The following is a 15,815-nucleotide window of genomic DNA, read 5'->3' as shown; positions in this document are numbered from 1 at the left end:
ATTCCCACTTACAATGGACCAAAACTACTGGGAATAGATATTTGTTTCAAGTGCCACAGATTGGCGATTCAACGTAAGCTTAACCCACACTTATTCCACGTGTTGAAACCACATTTCCTACCGATGCCGGTGTGGGGGAAGGGAGAGTTTCACAAGGTGGTGAATAAATTTCACGAAAAACTAAACCGATGCTACCGCCCAAGTGTTCTACCTGCACCAACACCGCACTACCAACAAAGAAACCCCAACAGGAATCCCGGCATTAGCCCCAAAAACTGTCCACGATTCACCGCCACGTGTCCGCCGTCCGCTGGAGAAACGCCATGCGGCAGAGAAAACCCCTCAGATTGTCCCACAATTTGAGCACCAACCAGCCAAAAACACCGACGCTATTGCCACACCAAACTATCTCACCCGAATTTGCACACTTTGCCTTACAAATTTGATGCGGTTAAGAGCAAGCACACAGCACACACCACTTCAGCACTTTGCACACTTACAATTCGAATTCAAACAAAGGGGGCTAGCGAACGACTTTATCCGGCGAGAGACACGAACAAAAGAAGGAAGAAAATGGCTGGCGCCAACGTATTTATGGCACGCACTATAGCGCAAGGTTCGCCCATTGCTTTCGCTTCCGCGTGCACGATGGTTCCGGGCTTGACGTTCTAGAGCAGCAAATTCAAATGGTCTTCGTGCGTGCTGGATGGAGCAAATCATTTCGACAGCAAGTAAATGTCAACCGTTACAGATTGCGGAATTTGATTCCAGTTGTGAAATTGCATTCCGTATACGAACCTGCTGGTCTAAGCTGTTGGTGGATTAAATTGTTTTTTAATCGTTCTTTTTGGAAATTATCAACCGACAATTCTATTCATTCCTTTTTTTATGCTGCTTCATGATTTTTTTTCAACCAAAGTTTTTAGCGGGTGTGTTAATGAAAGACATGAGGGAAAATGATTTGAAGGATCGTATATGGTAATAAATTTTATTCAGCTACAGAGAAAATGTTTTATGAATTTAAGAAAAGACATTGATGGTCACCCAACTTGACTAAAGAAAATAATCGATTTTTGAAGTTTTACTTTTTTCAATCATATTTTCTAGATAAAACATTTTTTTTAAATACAAAAAAAAATTGGTTCCAGTGTCTGATGACCATCCCTCGATTCGCCCATCACTAGGCACAAAACGCGGCTTCCAAAAACGCACACTTGACCGGAAGTTCTCCAGCAAGACAGCAAAGCTTCTTTTCACCGTTTTGTTGTTGTTACCCATCAATTGCTATTCATTATTTTTTATCTGTTTCGATGCCGCATTTTTTTATAAAATAGTAGTATTGGTAGCAACGAAAATGGTATAAAATATTCATCACCGAAAATCTTCCAGAAATTTATCCGATCGATTTCACATACCCACGATAGAGCAAGAAAATGTTCAGTATCGACAATCTGATCAAGCAAGCTCCGAGCCGAATTCGATCCTATCCTGTCACCGGTTGGAATGTTGATGTTCCGAAAGGCGGTTAAAATTAGTTGATAAACAAAACTGCTCTCTGCGGCAGGCGGTTTGCGCGTTCCGCGCTTTTTTTGTTGCGATTTGGCGTCCTTGTTAATTTTAGCAACAAGTGTTTTGTATGTTTTGTTTTGCATCGCGTGATAATAATAGCAATCGGCGTCGAAAATGAATATGCTCGAGGCGAACATGCGTAAGGTTAGCGACAGCCTGAACAGCACCGTCCGATTGGCGGCAGAGTTTGGTGATGAGTGTAAGTACGGCGCGAAACGAAAGCCGTCGTTCACGTGCCGGAATATCATAATCATGCACACGATTGACGATTTGTCTTATGTTTTCTGTTGCAGCATTAAAAGATTTAAAGCTTTACACCAGTCTGGTGGAAAAGTTGTGCGAAATTGACAGCAAAATGAACACCCACCGGAAGGCGCTAGCGGAATCCTACGCAGAGCAAACCGTGGAATGCTTCGACCAGGTAATTTAATTTAAAATGTGGTAGGGCAATCATTTGCATTAAAATAACAACTATCTCCCCTCTGCTTTGATTTTGAGCGCTATGAAACGAGTATAGATCGGAAGAAACCACAGGTCCGTGGGCACAAACGCTACAAGGACTTTGTGCAGTACGCCAAACCGCTGCTCAATCCATCGCTGCAAGGCCAGCCCTCCCAAAACGACAATGACGATGATGATGGCGATTTGGTGATGGAGGCCGACGTGGGCAATATGGTCGACCCGATCTCGAAGCGCCCGCTGGAGGTGCCGGTGCGCAACAAGCAGTGCAATCACGTGTACGAAAAGAGCGTCATCGAGAATCTGTTGAAACAGAACCCGCGTACCCGCTGCCCGGTGATGGGCTGCGCAGCGCAAGGATACGTTCAGCAGCATTTGCTAGAGGTTGACGTTAGATTGCAGCAGCAGCTCATTCAAACCCGGTCGGTGTTTACCTGAAATCGTGTTCTGCGTGAGTCGAGTTTTAGTGCCGACGAGTGCGTTTGTTACACTGGTGCACCGTAGACCTCCAATATGGACAAATTCTCTCAGATTTTCGTTTAACTGTCTTGTTCTCATATTTCTGTTGCTAGCTAAGTGATACTGACAGCTTACCATAGCGTCGGAAAGCTCAATAAAATAGGCTTAATAATTTTAAAATTCCTTCAAATGAATCAGTAGTACTTATCCGAACAAGCGGTAGGTAAGAAATGTATTTTAAACGACTAGCAAATTACAGCGACTAGCCCAAAGGTGCGACACAACTGAGTAAGTTGAAACATTTTTCAAATTGTATTTAAATTTCTTAATTTTAGATCACACTCATGTGCTGAAATGTTTGCTAACGCAAAGAGATATTAATGATCAACAGCCTGCGTTATCAATTCACACCTTCAAATTTGCGAAATTATTTAATTTGCAAGTTTCATGCATTACGAGAAACTTCAAAATTGCACCATATCAGTAAAACACAGCAACTACGAGGGCACACGAACTGCATGTAGCGGCGGTTACTAAGGTCTAAAACCAGCACAAGCATGCTTTTCGCGAGATGCCTTTTCGCACACACACACACAAGCTTGTCTGTGGGGTTTTTTGTGTGCTACATTGTCTGTGGCCGTGCTGTGCCTTCTACCGAGCCATACCATTAGCTAGATTTGTATACAGTAGTAGTTAACGCTGCTATTAAGCAGCTCTATTGTGTAGTGATTTGATCAACCATCACTCTCCTCCATCCAAGGCGGCGGTGACGCCGGCCCTCCGTTGTACGTGAGTCGCTCATAGCGATCGTCACAGTCACGGTTGGGATTTGGCAGTAGAAAAACACGTCCATTACGTTGGCCCGTCTCATTGGAGCACGGATGTACATGGGTTTGGATCGTTCCAGGAGATTGCAAGCCCAGATAAAACCGACCGATAACGACTTCACATTCCACGAAGAAGGAGGCCCCACGATAAGAATTAAGTCATGGGGAAGTAACTTGGCCTGGTATGAACGCGAAGGAAGCAGCTCTAAACGTACCTTTGCGAGTGTCACGGTTCACCGCATTTCCGAGTGAAACATTGAACGTGGCAGAACGCAGCTGACCGAAGGTACTCCATATATTTGTGCAAAAACAACGTTCCGGATTTTGACATTCTTCGCTCGCGGACAAAAGAAGGGGGAAAACGCTAAAGAACGTTAGAATACAGTGAAATCTAAGAGCACATTCGCTCGGAGCGGACGCTAAGGTTGAATTAAAATTCCGGACCAGTGTTTTAGTTTACCCCCAACACCATTCCAATGTGTTATGGAGCCATCCCAACGCTAGACCGGGAGGGTTACCTTCGGGGAGAAGCAATCGGCAACTTTCAAATAAACAGGTAAGCCGCGGCAGACGTACTAGATGGGGACGTTCGTTCGATGTGGGGACTGTGTGTGTGTACGAGTCGTTTTATCTTTATTTTTGTGTGCCCAGTTTGAAGGTTTATGGTGTGCTTACTTTTGTTTTACCATGCCAAAGCGTGACCTGGTGATAAGGAGAGTTTAGAAAAAAGGGGAAATAAGTTTATATGTTACACTTGGAGTAGAATAAGTAAGATGAAATATATTATCTGATTTCCTGTTTTATAGAAAGCTTTCCAACATGGGGAAAATAAGATACTTTGAGCAGGAACAGACCTCTGCTTAATAAATCACTTTCTTTTATCATCAACCGGTTCAACTTTAACAACCAAAACTACAGTATAGTTAGCAAAAAAGACTCAGACTCCGAAAGAGAAAACTTGATCGTACCAAAGATAGAATAGTTTTTACATTTCACGATCGACGAACCATGGCAGTAGAGGAGGACGACGATGCAACGAGGAAGAAACCGTTCCTTTTACGTGCATTTTTGTGGCGATGCGTTAAATTATTTCGGGTGCAGAACCGCAAGAAGGATCCCAATTCCCGAACGGGGACTGTCGACTGCATCTTGATGAGAGGAGGCTGCATGATTTATTTTAAAACGATCGCACACTTCTCCACCAAGCAGGTTGATAATGGCAAAAAAGGTTTCGTTCAAAACATAATTAATTCAAAATTAGTAAAAAAGGCTTTCCTTTCTAGCTGAGCAAGGCTTTTTTTTATCGTTCATTCATATATTGAACTTGCATAGTTTAGATTTAGCCGCTCGATCGTTCTAATCGTAGCGCGCCGCAGTACCATGTCGTACGATCACCAGTGTAACAACCAGTGGCGGCGCGGACGATGGATGCGCGTCTGCCGAACAATGCCAAATGAATCGGCTAATTATGCGTGTAGCGAAAAGAGCGACGAAACACGCAGCATAGCGGCAGCTTCCGAACTGCGGTGCGGCCCTGTACCAAGCAAAGGAGCCAACCAGCCTGCCTGTCTGTCTTCTTTGGGCTTCCTCGATACTTGATCGTTTATCTCGCGTGGCGCATCGTCTCGTGCGACCCGGTGAGATGATTTATTTTCAGTCCGATTCGTACGTCCATCGACAAGGATCGCCGCGCCGGTTGATGCCGAGAAACAGAGAGGCATCAGTTTAGCAGCGACATCAATCTTGTTTTGTGAGGTAGAAACGACGGTGCGTGTGTTTAGTGCGTTGGAGGAAGGTGAAATGAAATGTTGGATTAAACTCAAAGCAACGAGCAGCACGGCAGTATTTTCAGCACCGAAGCAAGCGGGGATCAATTGAAGATTGTTCTTATTAACGGCAAGTGTGTGCTTTGTGAGCATGTGTTTACATTACTAGAGAAGATCGGTAACCAAGGCCTACCTTGTGTTGGAGGCTTTCTTGACTTAAGTGTTTTCGTTTTCCCGGAAAGCCTCCCTTCACCCGACAGGGCAGTGAGGGAGAACGATAGAGTACGATAGCGAAAAAGAGAGAAAGAGACAGGTGATATAGTTGCCTCTGTTTGGTGTACTACTCTGTTCTTATTTCGGTGACACTTTTCTGTACAATTTCTAGGTAAAAGCCCCAATTCTATTGTTACAGCCTTTTACGCTTGTGTGCCGAACAGCCGAACACGTGGTCCATTATGAAACGCGCAAATTTGGGTTTGTTTTCTGTGTGTAGGGCATCAAAGAGAAATGATTGTAGGAAAAAAATAAGTAAACTAAGCTCTAATTGATTAAACCACACAGTGTATAAAGCGAAGTAAAGAAGATGATTATGATGATGGGTTTACGAGAGGTTATCGCGCGAAAATAGAACCATAATTGTACCATGCCAGCAGCTGGGGTCGAATAATTGCAAAGATAACAATTGTATTCGGCCTGCCACACTTCGTCATCAAAAAGGGAAACGCAAATGTTTTGTAAATCCTGGGAAAAATATTATTTCTTTTCTGTTGCTAATAAATATGCTAATAAATATTTAATACTGCTTTTTCACACACAAAAAGGGAGACACGTGATGCCACATGACTCACATTAAGATTAAGAAGGTTTCACCTAAGCCCTAGGCGCGTGTCTAGTGCAACTTCAGCTGATCAGCTTGATAACTTATGATAATTTAGCAGTGTATTGTCTCGGCGATCGTTATCAGCGATCGATTCACATCCGTGCGACGGGGAGTACAAACTAGGGCAAAGCGCTAGGAGAGCACTGTTTACTCGTGATTCGCGCTCAAGTTCAAGGTTATCACACGACGGGTGGCATTAGTTCGATGACCAACTTTGCCAACAAAACCTTTCTGGGACAGTTTAATTTGTTTCCGAAAAAAAAAACTCGTTTGCGAACACTTTTTTTTGTATTCTTGTATGTATTAATGGTTTTATTTCCCTTTTCAGGCACCCGTCTCGCTCATTGTCCGCCGTCACGAGGTCAGTCCTGCCCCAGGTGCGCCTGTTTCGTGTGCCGGTACCGGACAATACACCGTCCACGGTAACGACGCCCGTTAACGGTTCTCTTCCACCGGCACCGGACACCCGACCGCCGGCGAACCAACGTAACTGATCACTACTTGTCACTTGATTCGTTACGCTGGGGGCAGATCGAACCACAGTCCGTCCGTCCAAAAAGGGGTTGCTGCTTATCACGCGGTGACCATCTAGACTGGACTAAACCGGTATTTCGCCCCCCCCCCTCCCATTCCCCCTTGTTAGAATCAAAGACAAATTAACAAAAAAAAAACACAGAGAAACAACCATCCCACCATGACAGAGACAAGACAACTCCAACGCAAACACTGACTGCTCCCCAACCATTGGCCGCGTTATAACGACCACGCGGTGGAATGAATTTTTGAATGTGCGTGGATGCGCAGGACGTTTCTTGGCTTAATTTGGCTGTAAACAATTAACAACACACAACAACTCAGCCCGTCCCCCGTCTCCCACCCCTTCGCACAACAAACACACCCGACATAATCATCTGCCCATACACACTCACACACACCCTTCCCTCGCTGTGCCTGCAGCCTGCCTGTACCTCGCTGCCCCGATCGACATCCTTAGCGCGCGCTATAAAAGCCGGGCCCCGATTGCGCCATGTATTATTTGAGCCGCCGCGTGCTAATCATGCTGACGTGCAGTGTGCTGATCACGACGATCGTCTTCTTTACCGCCTACGGCGTGTACGGTGCTCCCTCGTCCGCGGAGGACCTTTCGCACGAAGCCGGCGATGCGGAGCTGCTGGACCATCTGGGGCGTCGGCCCGGCTTGGAGCTGAAGCAGGTGCATGTGGTAAGTGTGGCGACGACGTACTTTTGACCTACATTATGCAAGTGTTCTGTGGTTGGGGGTTTCCAGTTAGCCCGAGCCACGACTCCCCCATTTAACGGAAGCTTCTGCTGCTAAGTGCGGTCTGTTACAGTATGTCCTGTCCTGTTACAGGGGTGTGAGTGTGTTGTGTTTACTGTTTGAAGAAGCTCCGCGGTTCTCCTAGGAATCCTATCGGTACTACGAAATAGAAAATATCAAACAGTTATCAATGGCTGTACGATTCCATTGCAAAAAAATAACGGTTACCTCGGCTCCTCTCTTTCGATTAAACCAGGCAAGCACACACACACACACACACACACACAGGAAGTTTGTCTTATCAATGGCAAATCATAAAAAGCAAACAATCTCTGGTCATTCTTCTGAGACTATGATTTCGTTATCAGCCTAATAATCGACCATACATAAAAACGATCGCTTTTTTAATTTGAATCGCCTTCCTTTCCTTCTTCTTTTTTTGCAGTTTTTCCGCCACGGACAGCGTACCCCGGCCGACACCTATCCGAAAGATCCGTACGTGAACTTTACCTTCGAACCGTACGACTGGGGACAGCTGACGAATGTAAGCCGCTGTGCCCGAAATGGGAGTGTTTGGACTCGTTTTGCTAACCTTCAAACTGCTGCTGCTCCGTTTCCTTCCCACAGAAAGGTAAATACTCAGTCTACGAACAGATCGGTATTTGGCTTCGCGAGCGCTATGGCCGCTTTGTCGGTGCGACCTACCGTGCCAAGAACGTGCACGTCCAAACGACCGGTGTCTCGCGCACCCAGATGTCGATGCAGCTCGTGCTGGCTGGGTTGTTCCCGCCGCAAGGTACGGCTCTCCAGTGGAACCGACGGCTCGATTGGCAACCGATACCGTACTTCAGTGAGCCGCTGAGTCAAGATACGGTTAGTAAGCTCACTGGATGGTGTGTGTTTGATGGAGCAAGTTTCATTCGAAACACATTCTCCCTTTTTCCCTTTCGACAGCTTCTGCTAGTTCGCGTGTCCTGCCCGAGGTACACCGAAACCGTGCAGGAATCGTTCCAGATGCCGGAAATTAAAGCTCTTATGAACGCTAACAAACAGCTGTATGAGAATCTCACGCGCATCACGGGCCTCACGATAGCGACTCCGGACGACGTACAGTCGCTCTTCAGTACGCTAAAAGCGGAGGTAAGCGACATCCCGCCATAATGCCCTTCTGTGTCGTTGCTGTAACCCTCCCATTCCCGCTTGCAGTCCGAGTTTGGTCTGAAGCTACCCGCCTGGACGAAGGAATACTACCCGCACAAGCTGCTGCCGCTGACGAAGAAAAGCTACGCCCTGAACGTCTACACCGACGAGATGAAACGGCTCAAGGGTGGTCCGTTCCTGCGGAAAACGCTCAACGAATGGGAAGCACTCATCGCCAACCCGACCGGTTCGCACAAAAAGATCCTCCTGTACGCCGGCCACGACTCGACGGTGGTTAACATTCTGTCCGCACTGAAGGTTTGGGACGAGACGGTGCTGCCCGATTACGGGGTGATGGGTGTGCTGGAGCTGTACCGTGATGTCAGCACCGGACAGTACAGTGTTACCGTGGGCCAGAAGCAGCTCGGACAGCCGCTGCAACGACTCGCGATCCCTGGCTGCACGGAGGTGTGTCCGATTGAGAAGCTAAAGACGGTGCTGAAGACGACCATCCCGACCGACTGGAAGAAGGACTGTGTGGCGAAAGATCCCACCGTCGTTGAACCGCCACCGTCCGGCCCTTAGAGTGTAAGGTTTTAGTGTACCCCTTCCCCCCAACATAGCCGTATAAGGTGTGATTAAACTAGAAATTTCGTTCAAACAGTGTGCGCTGAGTGATAAAGTCGTAACGAATCGTAACAGAATTTTGTTATTTTTTCATCTTCTTTTTGTACATTTCATACACACTACCGACAAATGTGTGGTGCATCTGCACGTTTAATACAGCAGCTCTCCAGAGAGACCAGGAGAGAGACAGAGAGAGAGAGAGAGAAAGAGATAGATGCCGCACACGACGGTCTGTCCTGAAATGTGCGGTTACTACAGTGCGGCGCACCAGAGACGATTCTCCTTATGCGCGTTTTTTTGTAGGTCGCTTATCTAAAAACAGCACTCACCTACCGTTTGCGCCCTTTCCTTCGCTACCAATCGTTATTGTCGGTGAATGTTTTGCGCGCCTTTTTAACCGTTCTCCAGCCGCCACCGTTGTCTTCGTCGTTGTCGTGCTCGTCGTCCTTGGTGGCAGTAGCAGCAGCAGCATCCTTGTCCGCCTGCGTTGGCGGCGTTGCCTCATCCGTACCCTTCCGCTTGGCGGCAGTGGTGATCGTCTGCGGACGCTCTATTTTTTGGCCTTCTTTTTGTCCTTTTTCTTCCCCGCTCGGCCGTTGATTGACTGGTTGTGCGCTTCGAACTCCTGCATCTTCTCCGGGACTAGCACTACTCGAACCGTTTCGTCCTCGTTTAGCTCCAGGGCGCTGCAGAAGTACAAAAAGCAACGGAAAAGATAAATTACACCCAGCATGTACATGCGTGGATAGGAAAGGTTTCTAAGTAATGTGCATAGCAAAAGAGGAAGGCATATATACTTGCAGTTTCATTTGCGTAAATTGTGCAAAGTTGTACACTTTGAAGCCGGAGTGATAGCCGATCATTTTCAGCACCGAGCTCGCGGCACTACGGTTGTGCAATGCCACAAACGCGGACGTATTGTCCAGCCAGCTAACGTGCACGGGGCCGAACGGTTTGAACTTGTTCTGGATGTCCCCGGTGCGCCAGGTTTCTGGGAACGTTGCGTAGAAGATATGTTCCCGCGTTTGTGTGGCTGTTTTGGGCGAGGGAAAGCCAATAATAAAATAGGAAATAAGGCCAATAGTGCGACGATCACTTACGTTCTTTCCCGTTCAGATAAATATAGTTCACATCGGTTAGGCGGGTGATGAAAATTCTAAAAAAGAAACCGACCAAACGGAACAATATAGTTTCACATGACACGGGATCATGGCTCTATTAAGGGTTAATCGCACCTGTTTAGATAGTGTTTCAAGTTGGGATCTTTGGGAAGTTGCAGCAGATTAGCTTTGAATTTGCTAACCAGCCCCAAGAAACATAGCCCCGTGAGGTAAGCATCGTAGCCTGCTTCGTGCTTTTTCTCGTCATCCACGCTGTACTGATAATCCGGCAGCTCGGGATGCACCGTAGGGATCGAGAATGGTGCCTTGCTTACCGCATCGTACACGTGTGCTAGTACGGAGGAGTTGACATTCACCTTAATCTCCGCATTCGTGCACAGATACTTGGTATCTAGAAGACTGAAAAAATGGGACAAAAACGTCAATTAATTGTAGAATGACTTCAAAGTCGACAGAGTACCCCATAGTAACCCCCCAACACTTACAGTGGGAAATATTCCTTCGTCAGCTTCTTAAACTCTTGATAGTCTGCCGGCAGTGGTTTAAAGAATTGGCGCAGCACGTAGAACAAATCCAGCAGCATATTGTGGCCAATGATTAGTTTCCGTGCCTTTGCCAGCTCCTGCAGTACCAGCGACAACCCTACGCTCGTCTCGAGATCGTCGTTCTCGCGCGTTCGCCGCTGCTCATCCAGCGCCTGCTCCTCTTCCGTCGAACGTTTTCGTTCCACCTTGATCGCTTTCTGGTTGTTCTCGAGCGAAACCGTCGAAGTGGACACCTTTCGCTGGTACCGTTGCTCGATCATCTGATAGATGAGCTTCCGCTGGAACGCATTGCAGCTACCGACGATCAGCTCCTGCCGATCGGACTGCAAAAACTCCTCGATACTGGCCGCCGTATCGTCCACCTGTTGCTGGTGTTCGGGAGGCACCGGTATCATGTTGACATCGTTCACTTCCCCCACCTTCGGTTCTTCCTCCGTCAGGTCACTCTCCGCCGCAGCGAGAATGTTGGCCGCCCGCGTAGCTTGCCGGTCCTTCAAATCCGCCCGATAGCGTTGCTCCTCCGTTTCGTTGGCGTACGAAAGTCCTTCGCGGAAGAGACGATTAAAGTCGAACCCATTGTCGGCGAGGAAGCGCATACTCTCGCCCTGGCAGCTGAACACATTCGTGCGGCCCTTGGGATAGCAGTAGAAGTTGTAACACTGGTAGGATACGCGCGGTTGACCGTCCTTTTTCTCCTCCTCCTCCTCCTCGCTGGGCGGTTCCACCCGGAACGCACACAGCCCGAACTGTACGATGATGTACGGGGGGCTGTTTTCCACCATCTTCAGATACACTTCTTCCGGCGTATCGAAGGGGAAAATGGTACGATCCGAGGCAAGTCCAGTGAACTCACAGTCCATCGCAAAGAACGTTGCATTCTGTATCGCTTGCCTTATAGACGGGAGTTGCTCGAGGAAATCTGCGGAAGGAGAGAGAAGCGCGATGGCGTAAGTAAACCAGTTTGCTCCAGGAGAAATGTACTCCGCGGAGGAATGGGGAGTAGAAAAGGAGGCAAATATTACTTTGCTTGGTGATATCCATTGATAAAATTTAATAAAAATTTCGACGATGCGTGAAAGGCGCGGGATTTGATCGAAAGGTAAACTGGAATTGTTTATATACAGCCTACCTGTCAGCTGCCGGCAGTGTTGCCAGATGCTCAAACGAGAGGTCGGAGTTGAGTAGAACAGGTTTTATGAATTTACTGGAAATCTGTTAAGATAAATCGAATATTGAACATTAAACATAGTCTTTAATTCAACGTCATTCAATGAATGCAGTAGAAATAGCACATTTCCCATCGGCTCTTCTTGAACAATTTATAGCAATTCATACTTTCACTTGAGCACCCCTGGATTACACAACGAGTCGGCAAACGTCAGTGAGATTGTCAGCAAATTTTCAAAACAATTGTCCCACAATCTAGGCATCGGCTCTCGGGGTTTTGTAAGCAAAGTTTGTGTAGTTTTTAACCCAAAACTCTACTTCCGGCAAGCCCCGGACACACAGCAAACACGATGCAGCAATGACTAACCGTTAGACACTTGCACCGAGGCTGACAAACACAATACACACCACTAGTCCACCTAGGGGAGCAGGGCACTGAGCGGAAGGCACGGCAATGCGGTTCCCAACCTTCCTCAAATCGCTGCTGCTCGGTGTCCCGGTCGGGGTCACCCTGCTCGACTGTGTTGGGTATGTGGCACGGGTCGAAGGTGTTTCGATGCAGCCGGCCCTGAATCCGGATGCCACCGTCACGGATTATGTGTTCCTGTCACGCTGGGCCGTGCGTAACATGGACGTGCAGCGCGGGGACATCATCTCGCTCATCTCACCGAAGGACCCAACCCAGAAGATTATCAAACGCGTCGTCGCACTGCAGGGAGATGTGATCTCTACCCTAGGCTATAAGCTACCGTACGTGACGGTCCCGGAAGGACATTGCTGGGTTGAAGGGGATCATACAGGTGAGAGCGCGAACGCGTGAGGGTTTGTTTTGGGTTGGAATCTAATGAATCATATGGTTTTTTTTTTTATTTCCCACAGGTAATTCACTAGATAGCAATACGTTCGGTCCCGTCTCACTAGGACTGGTAACTGCCCGGGCAACACAGATCGTTTGGCCACCATCCCGTTGGCAACAGTTGCCCTCGACCGTACCAAAGACGAGAGAGCCGATTGCGATGGGCAAACGACCGGCTGCAGTAGCTAGCAGTAGATCTGTTAGCAATAGCAGCAGCAGCAGCAGTAGCAATCCAATAGGAGAAGTGCATTGACTGAATTAATAGAAGATTGTGTTCGCTTTTTTTAAAGGAGGAATTCAGAACTTTAGATCCACCAACCAAGTTTGGGCTCTTCCGAAAGCTATTTTGTTAAATATATTTTGCAATTTTTTCCCTGTAAGATAGTTTTAATGAGTCGCTGAATTTAAAAAACAGCTAAAAAGTAGATAACGCTAATCCTTCCTTGCCGAAATGCACTGCCTGCTCGATATGGGATATCCTTGTTTGTCAGCAACCTTGGTATACGAAACGTCACCGTGAATTAGGTAACGTCAAATGAGAGTTGTGAAACGATTAGAAAAAAAAAACCACGTTGCTGAATGCTGGCGCTAGTTTAGTTATTATAATCGTTAGTAATGTTGATGTTCTGTCCCACATGCGGTAATTTGCTGCTGGTGGAAGAGAGCACCGACTCGCTCAGGTTTTCCTGCAACACGTGTCCATACATCTGCAAGATCCGGAGAACTATTTCCAGCCGCATCTACCCCACGCTGAAGGTAAGCAATGCAATGCATTGGGTGGAAAGGAATAAGAAGGGAGTTTATACCATAAATGAATATGTCAAACAAGCGGACCGCGAACCGCATGCGACCCATGAGTGTTCTGTACGCGGAAATGCCTAATATTTGATTATTTCATTCCATATGTGCCTATAAAATCGATATTCGAGTAAATACAAACGGCCTGCCGCACAAATGAGTTTGACACATCCATGCGTATTAAACCAATAAAATACGTTATTTCAAATCTTATCACGAAATTCAAAACAGTTCATAACGGATTATTCCACCCCATTTTTTGCGCAGTAGATTTGGATGCTTGTGAATCACTTTCTAACACCCCTTTCTTTCGGCTTATTTCTGTCCAAAACAGGAGGTAGACCATGTGATGGGCGGTTCCGCTGCATGGGAGAACGTTGACTCAACCGATGCCGTATGCCCTTCCTGCTCACATAATCGAGCTTACTTTATGCAAATGCAGACCCGTTCGGCGGACGAACCGATGACCACGTTTTACAAGTGCTGCAATCAAACGTGTGGTCATAACTGGCGTGATTAAGTAAAAGCTAAAGCTCGTTTATACAAGCAACATTAAATCGATGTTTTTCAGCAACATTATTAGTAGTGTACTCACGCGCGTTGTAGTAAGCAGTATGAAACAAACACACAAACACAGGTACAGTACTCGTACTCGTCAAAACTATAGCGACGCTAATAGACGACCGCACTCATTGCGGTACGCACCGAAAGATGTCAGCGAGCAGGAGTCGAAGGTAATATCGACTAACCGTAAGGATGCAAAAGCGATAGCAGTGGCAAAGCTAAAGGCAGGCGAAGTGATTGCAATTCCCACAGATACCGTGTATGGGCTTACCTGCAGTGCCAACAATCCGGAAGCCATACACCGGTTGTACAATATTAAGGGCCGGCATGAGCTAAAACCCGTCGCCATATGTGTGGCCAGCATAGAGGATGTGCGACAGTGGGGCGAAACGGACCATCTAAATGATGAGCTGTTGAGTGAACTTTTCCCCGGAGCGGTAACGCTCGTGGTGCGAAGATCGTCGAAATTAAACAATCCCGCGCTGAACCCGGGTGTGGCAAACATTGGCATAAGAATTACGGAAAACAAATTCATACAGCATGTGTGTGAAGCGTTTCAGCAGCCGATAGCATTGACCAGTGCTAACAAAAGCTCCAGCAAAAGCACTCTGAATGTGGAAGAGTTTAAAGAACTGTGGTGTGAGCTAGGGGCCGTGTTCGATGGAGGTCAGTTAGGTTTGTCGGAGGAGCAAAGGGCCGCATCCACGGTCATCGATCTATCCGAACCGGAGCGCTACAAGATCATTCGTTGGGGTGTTTCAGTGGAAAAAATTATTAAAACAGTTGAAAGGCATAACTTTCGCGAAGCGGAGTAGTAGAGAGTTTGGTCTTATCTGTTTGTCATGTCAATAACAGCGCATAGCTCGAACACACTCGAACAAAATCGAACAATGCATGCACTTTCCCGGCTCTTCCAGTATTGCAGTTACACTAACACGCATGGTTCAATAGAAACACTAATTAAATAAGCAAAATAATATGGTTCCTCATGCTGTCCTTTGATCGGTAAAATCAAGCGTATCTAACCCGGCTTTACTTAATAAAATGATAAAATAAAACAGGCACTACATAAGACTGCATGACGCTTAACAATTGCTGCATACATACAGTACCTACAAGTAGATGCTTAAAATCCTCCCTTATCAATTAATCCTTCACAAATAATACCACAACACTTATATAAAGCAAACAAGTGTGTCGATCAATAATAACAAGGCTTTGTCGCCTACAGATAACAGGTAAGTATCATCGCTTCATGAACTTATACAATGCTACTACAGTGCTGTGGCAGCGAGACTAAAGGCAGAAGTGTCTTAAACCGTCGATCAACAACTCGAACTTCTTCTTCTTTTCTTCTTTTTGGCACAACAACCGTTGTCGGTCAAGGCCTGCCTGCCTGTACCACGAGTGGTGGGGCTTGGCTTTCAGTATCTTATTAGCTGCCAAAAGCAGGATAGTTAGTCCTACTTATGTGGCCCCGATCCATTTAGGGCTTGAACCCATGCTGAGGGGTACGTTGTTAAGCCGTACGAGTTGACGACTGTGTATCACGGGACCGGCTACTCGTACTAGCAACTACTAAAAACAATTTCCATCCGTTTGCTCATTAATTGCTGCAGTATCGTCGCTTTTCTTTCTTCCGTAGCATGGAGTGAAGTTTTTGTTTTCCCACTCTTACCAAACAGATCAACAGGCTCGGAGTGATTATCATCATCAACAGGTTTGGAGGACCCACTACCCTTTTTTAAGCCAAGAGTG

General features: G+C 46.8%; 7 protein-coding genes across 9 annotated transcripts in view; 5 read left to right on the top strand and 2 right to left on the bottom strand.

Moving 5' to 3' along the window:
* LOC121593126 (elongation factor 1-alpha) overlaps positions 1–606 on the bottom strand; it is a 3,648-nt gene extending 3,042 nt beyond the window's left edge. Inside the window, exon 1 of one of the 2 annotated variants that reach the window (XM_041915223.1) lies at positions 501–606. The gene's annotated coding sequence lies outside the window, so the exon portion shown is untranslated. Of the gene's footprint in view, positions 1–438; positions 457–500 lie in introns of those variants that run through there. The other variant, XM_041915224.1, reaches the window with a different exon arrangement.
* Positions 607–1,235: 629 nt separating this feature from the next.
* Positions 1,236–2,682, top strand: LOC121592717 (E3 SUMO-protein ligase MMS21-like). The gene is made up of 3 exons (XM_041914437.1): positions 1,236–1,768; positions 1,863–1,990; positions 2,068–2,682. The coding sequence occupies exons 1-3, from the start codon at positions 1,684–1,686 to the stop codon at positions 2,464–2,466; spliced, it is 612 nt and encodes a 203-aa protein (XP_041770371.1). The 5' UTR covers positions 1,236–1,683; the 3' UTR covers positions 2,467–2,682.
* Positions 2,683–3,345: 663 nt separating this feature from the next.
* On the top strand, positions 3,346–9,078 carry LOC121592705 (venom acid phosphatase Acph-1). Its single transcript, XM_041914415.1, has 6 exons — positions 3,346–3,870; positions 6,289–7,182; positions 7,685–7,783; positions 7,867–8,112; positions 8,194–8,379; positions 8,446–9,078. The coding sequence occupies exons 2-6, from the start codon at positions 6,988–6,990 to the stop codon at positions 8,962–8,964; spliced, it is 1,245 nt and encodes a 414-aa protein (XP_041770349.1). The 5' UTR covers positions 3,346–3,870; positions 6,289–6,987; the 3' UTR covers positions 8,965–9,078.
* A 97-nt stretch (positions 9,079–9,175) lies between these two features.
* On the bottom strand, positions 9,176–11,784 carry LOC121592693 (poly(A)-specific ribonuclease PARN-like). 2 transcript variants are annotated; one of them, XM_041914386.1, is made up of 6 exons: positions 11,695–11,784; positions 10,613–11,591; positions 10,242–10,526; positions 10,107–10,162; positions 9,804–10,039; positions 9,176–9,692 (listed from the first exon to the last, which is right to left on the bottom strand). In XM_041914386.1, the coding sequence occupies exons 1-6, from the start codon at positions 11,711–11,713 to the stop codon at positions 9,360–9,362; spliced, it is 1,908 nt and encodes a 635-aa protein (XP_041770320.1). In that variant the 5' UTR covers positions 11,714–11,784; the 3' UTR covers positions 9,176–9,359. The 2 variants fall into 2 exon arrangements, with proteins under 2 accessions (XP_041770320.1, XP_041770321.1); XM_041914387.1 differs by having other exon boundaries at positions 9,465–9,692; positions 9,808–10,039.
* Positions 11,785–12,041: 257 nt separating this feature from the next.
* On the top strand, positions 12,042–13,075 carry LOC121592718 (mitochondrial inner membrane protease subunit 2). The gene is made up of 2 exons (XM_041914438.1): positions 12,042–12,639; positions 12,719–13,075. Exons 1-2 carry the CDS (start codon positions 12,294–12,296, stop codon positions 12,946–12,948), a joined length of 576 nt encoding a protein of 191 aa, XP_041770372.1. The 5' UTR covers positions 12,042–12,293; the 3' UTR covers positions 12,949–13,075.
* A 103-nt stretch (positions 13,076–13,178) lies between these two features.
* LOC121592728 (DNA-directed RNA polymerase III subunit RPC10) lies at positions 13,179–14,072 on the top strand. The gene is made up of 2 exons (XM_041914459.1): positions 13,179–13,451; positions 13,828–14,072. The coding sequence occupies exons 1-2, from the start codon at positions 13,311–13,313 to the stop codon at positions 14,011–14,013; spliced, it is 327 nt and encodes a 108-aa protein (XP_041770393.1). The 5' UTR covers positions 13,179–13,310; the 3' UTR covers positions 14,014–14,072.
* Positions 14,054–15,134, top strand: LOC121592712 (yrdC domain-containing protein, mitochondrial). The gene has a single exon (XM_041914430.1). It carries the CDS (start codon positions 14,054–14,056, stop codon positions 14,870–14,872), a length of 819 nt encoding a protein of 272 aa, XP_041770364.1. The 3' UTR covers positions 14,873–15,134.
* The last annotated feature ends 681 nt before the right edge of the window (positions 15,135–15,815 follow it).

Source organism: Anopheles merus, chromosome 2L (assembly GCF_017562075.2).
Source record: "Anopheles merus strain MAF chromosome 2L, AmerM5.1, whole genome shotgun sequence".
In the NCBI taxonomy this organism is placed as follows: Eukaryota; Metazoa; Arthropoda; class Insecta; order Diptera; family Culicidae; genus Anopheles; species Anopheles merus.
The sequence above is the reverse complement of the archived record's forward strand: the minus strand, read 5'-3'. Positions and strand labels throughout refer to the sequence as shown.

What these genes read in the sequence shown, in the direction of transcription:
- LOC121592717 (XM_041914437.1), top strand. Translation starts at nt 1,684, where the DNA reads ATGAATATGCTCGAGGCGAACATGCGTAAGGTTAGCGACAGCCTGAAC. An exon ending in GGCAGAGTTTGGTGATGAGT is followed by an intron (nt 1,769 to 1,862) that starts GTAAGTACGGCG and finishes TTTCTGTTGCAG; the next exon opens with CATTAAAAGATTTAAAGCTT. An exon ending in CCGTGGAATGCTTCGACCAG is followed by an intron (nt 1,991 to 2,067) that starts GTAATTTAATTT and finishes TTTGATTTTGAG; the next exon opens with CGCTATGAAACGAGTATAGA.
- LOC121592693 (XM_041914386.1), bottom strand. An exon ending in TTATCTGAACGGGAAAGAAC is followed by an intron (nt 10,040 to 10,106) that starts GTAAGTGATCGT and finishes CGCCCAAAACAG; the next exon opens with CCACACAAACGCGGGAACAT. An exon ending in TTACGCAAATGAAACTGCAA is followed by an intron (nt 9,693 to 9,803) that starts GTATATATGCCT and finishes GTACTTCTGCAG; the next exon opens with CGCCCTGGAGCTAAACGAGG.
- LOC121592705 (XM_041914415.1), top strand. Translation starts at nt 6,988, where the DNA reads ATGTATTATTTGAGCCGCCGCGTGCTAATCATGCTGACGTGCAGTGTG. An exon ending in AGCTGAAGCAGGTGCATGTG is followed by an intron (nt 7,183 to 7,684) that starts GTAAGTGTGGCG and finishes CTTTTTTTGCAG; the next exon opens with TTTTTCCGCCACGGACAGCG. An exon ending in ACTGGGGACAGCTGACGAAT is followed by an intron (nt 7,784 to 7,866) that starts GTAAGCCGCTGT and finishes TCCTTCCCACAG; the next exon opens with AAAGGTAAATACTCAGTCTA.
- LOC121592718 (XM_041914438.1), top strand. Translation starts at nt 12,294, where the DNA reads ATGCGGTTCCCAACCTTCCTCAAATCGCTGCTGCTCGGTGTCCCGGTC. An exon ending in GGTTGAAGGGGATCATACAG is followed by an intron (nt 12,640 to 12,718) that starts GTGAGAGCGCGA and finishes TATTTCCCACAG; the next exon opens with GTAATTCACTAGATAGCAAT.
- LOC121592728 (XM_041914459.1), top strand. Translation starts at nt 13,311, where the DNA reads ATGTTGATGTTCTGTCCCACATGCGGTAATTTGCTGCTGGTGGAAGAG. An exon ending in GCATCTACCCCACGCTGAAG is followed by an intron (nt 13,452 to 13,827) that starts GTAAGCAATGCA and finishes TGTCCAAAACAG; the next exon opens with GAGGTAGACCATGTGATGGG.
- LOC121592712 (XM_041914430.1), top strand. Translation starts at nt 14,054, where the DNA reads ATGTTTTTCAGCAACATTATTAGTAGTGTACTCACGCGCGTTGTAGTA.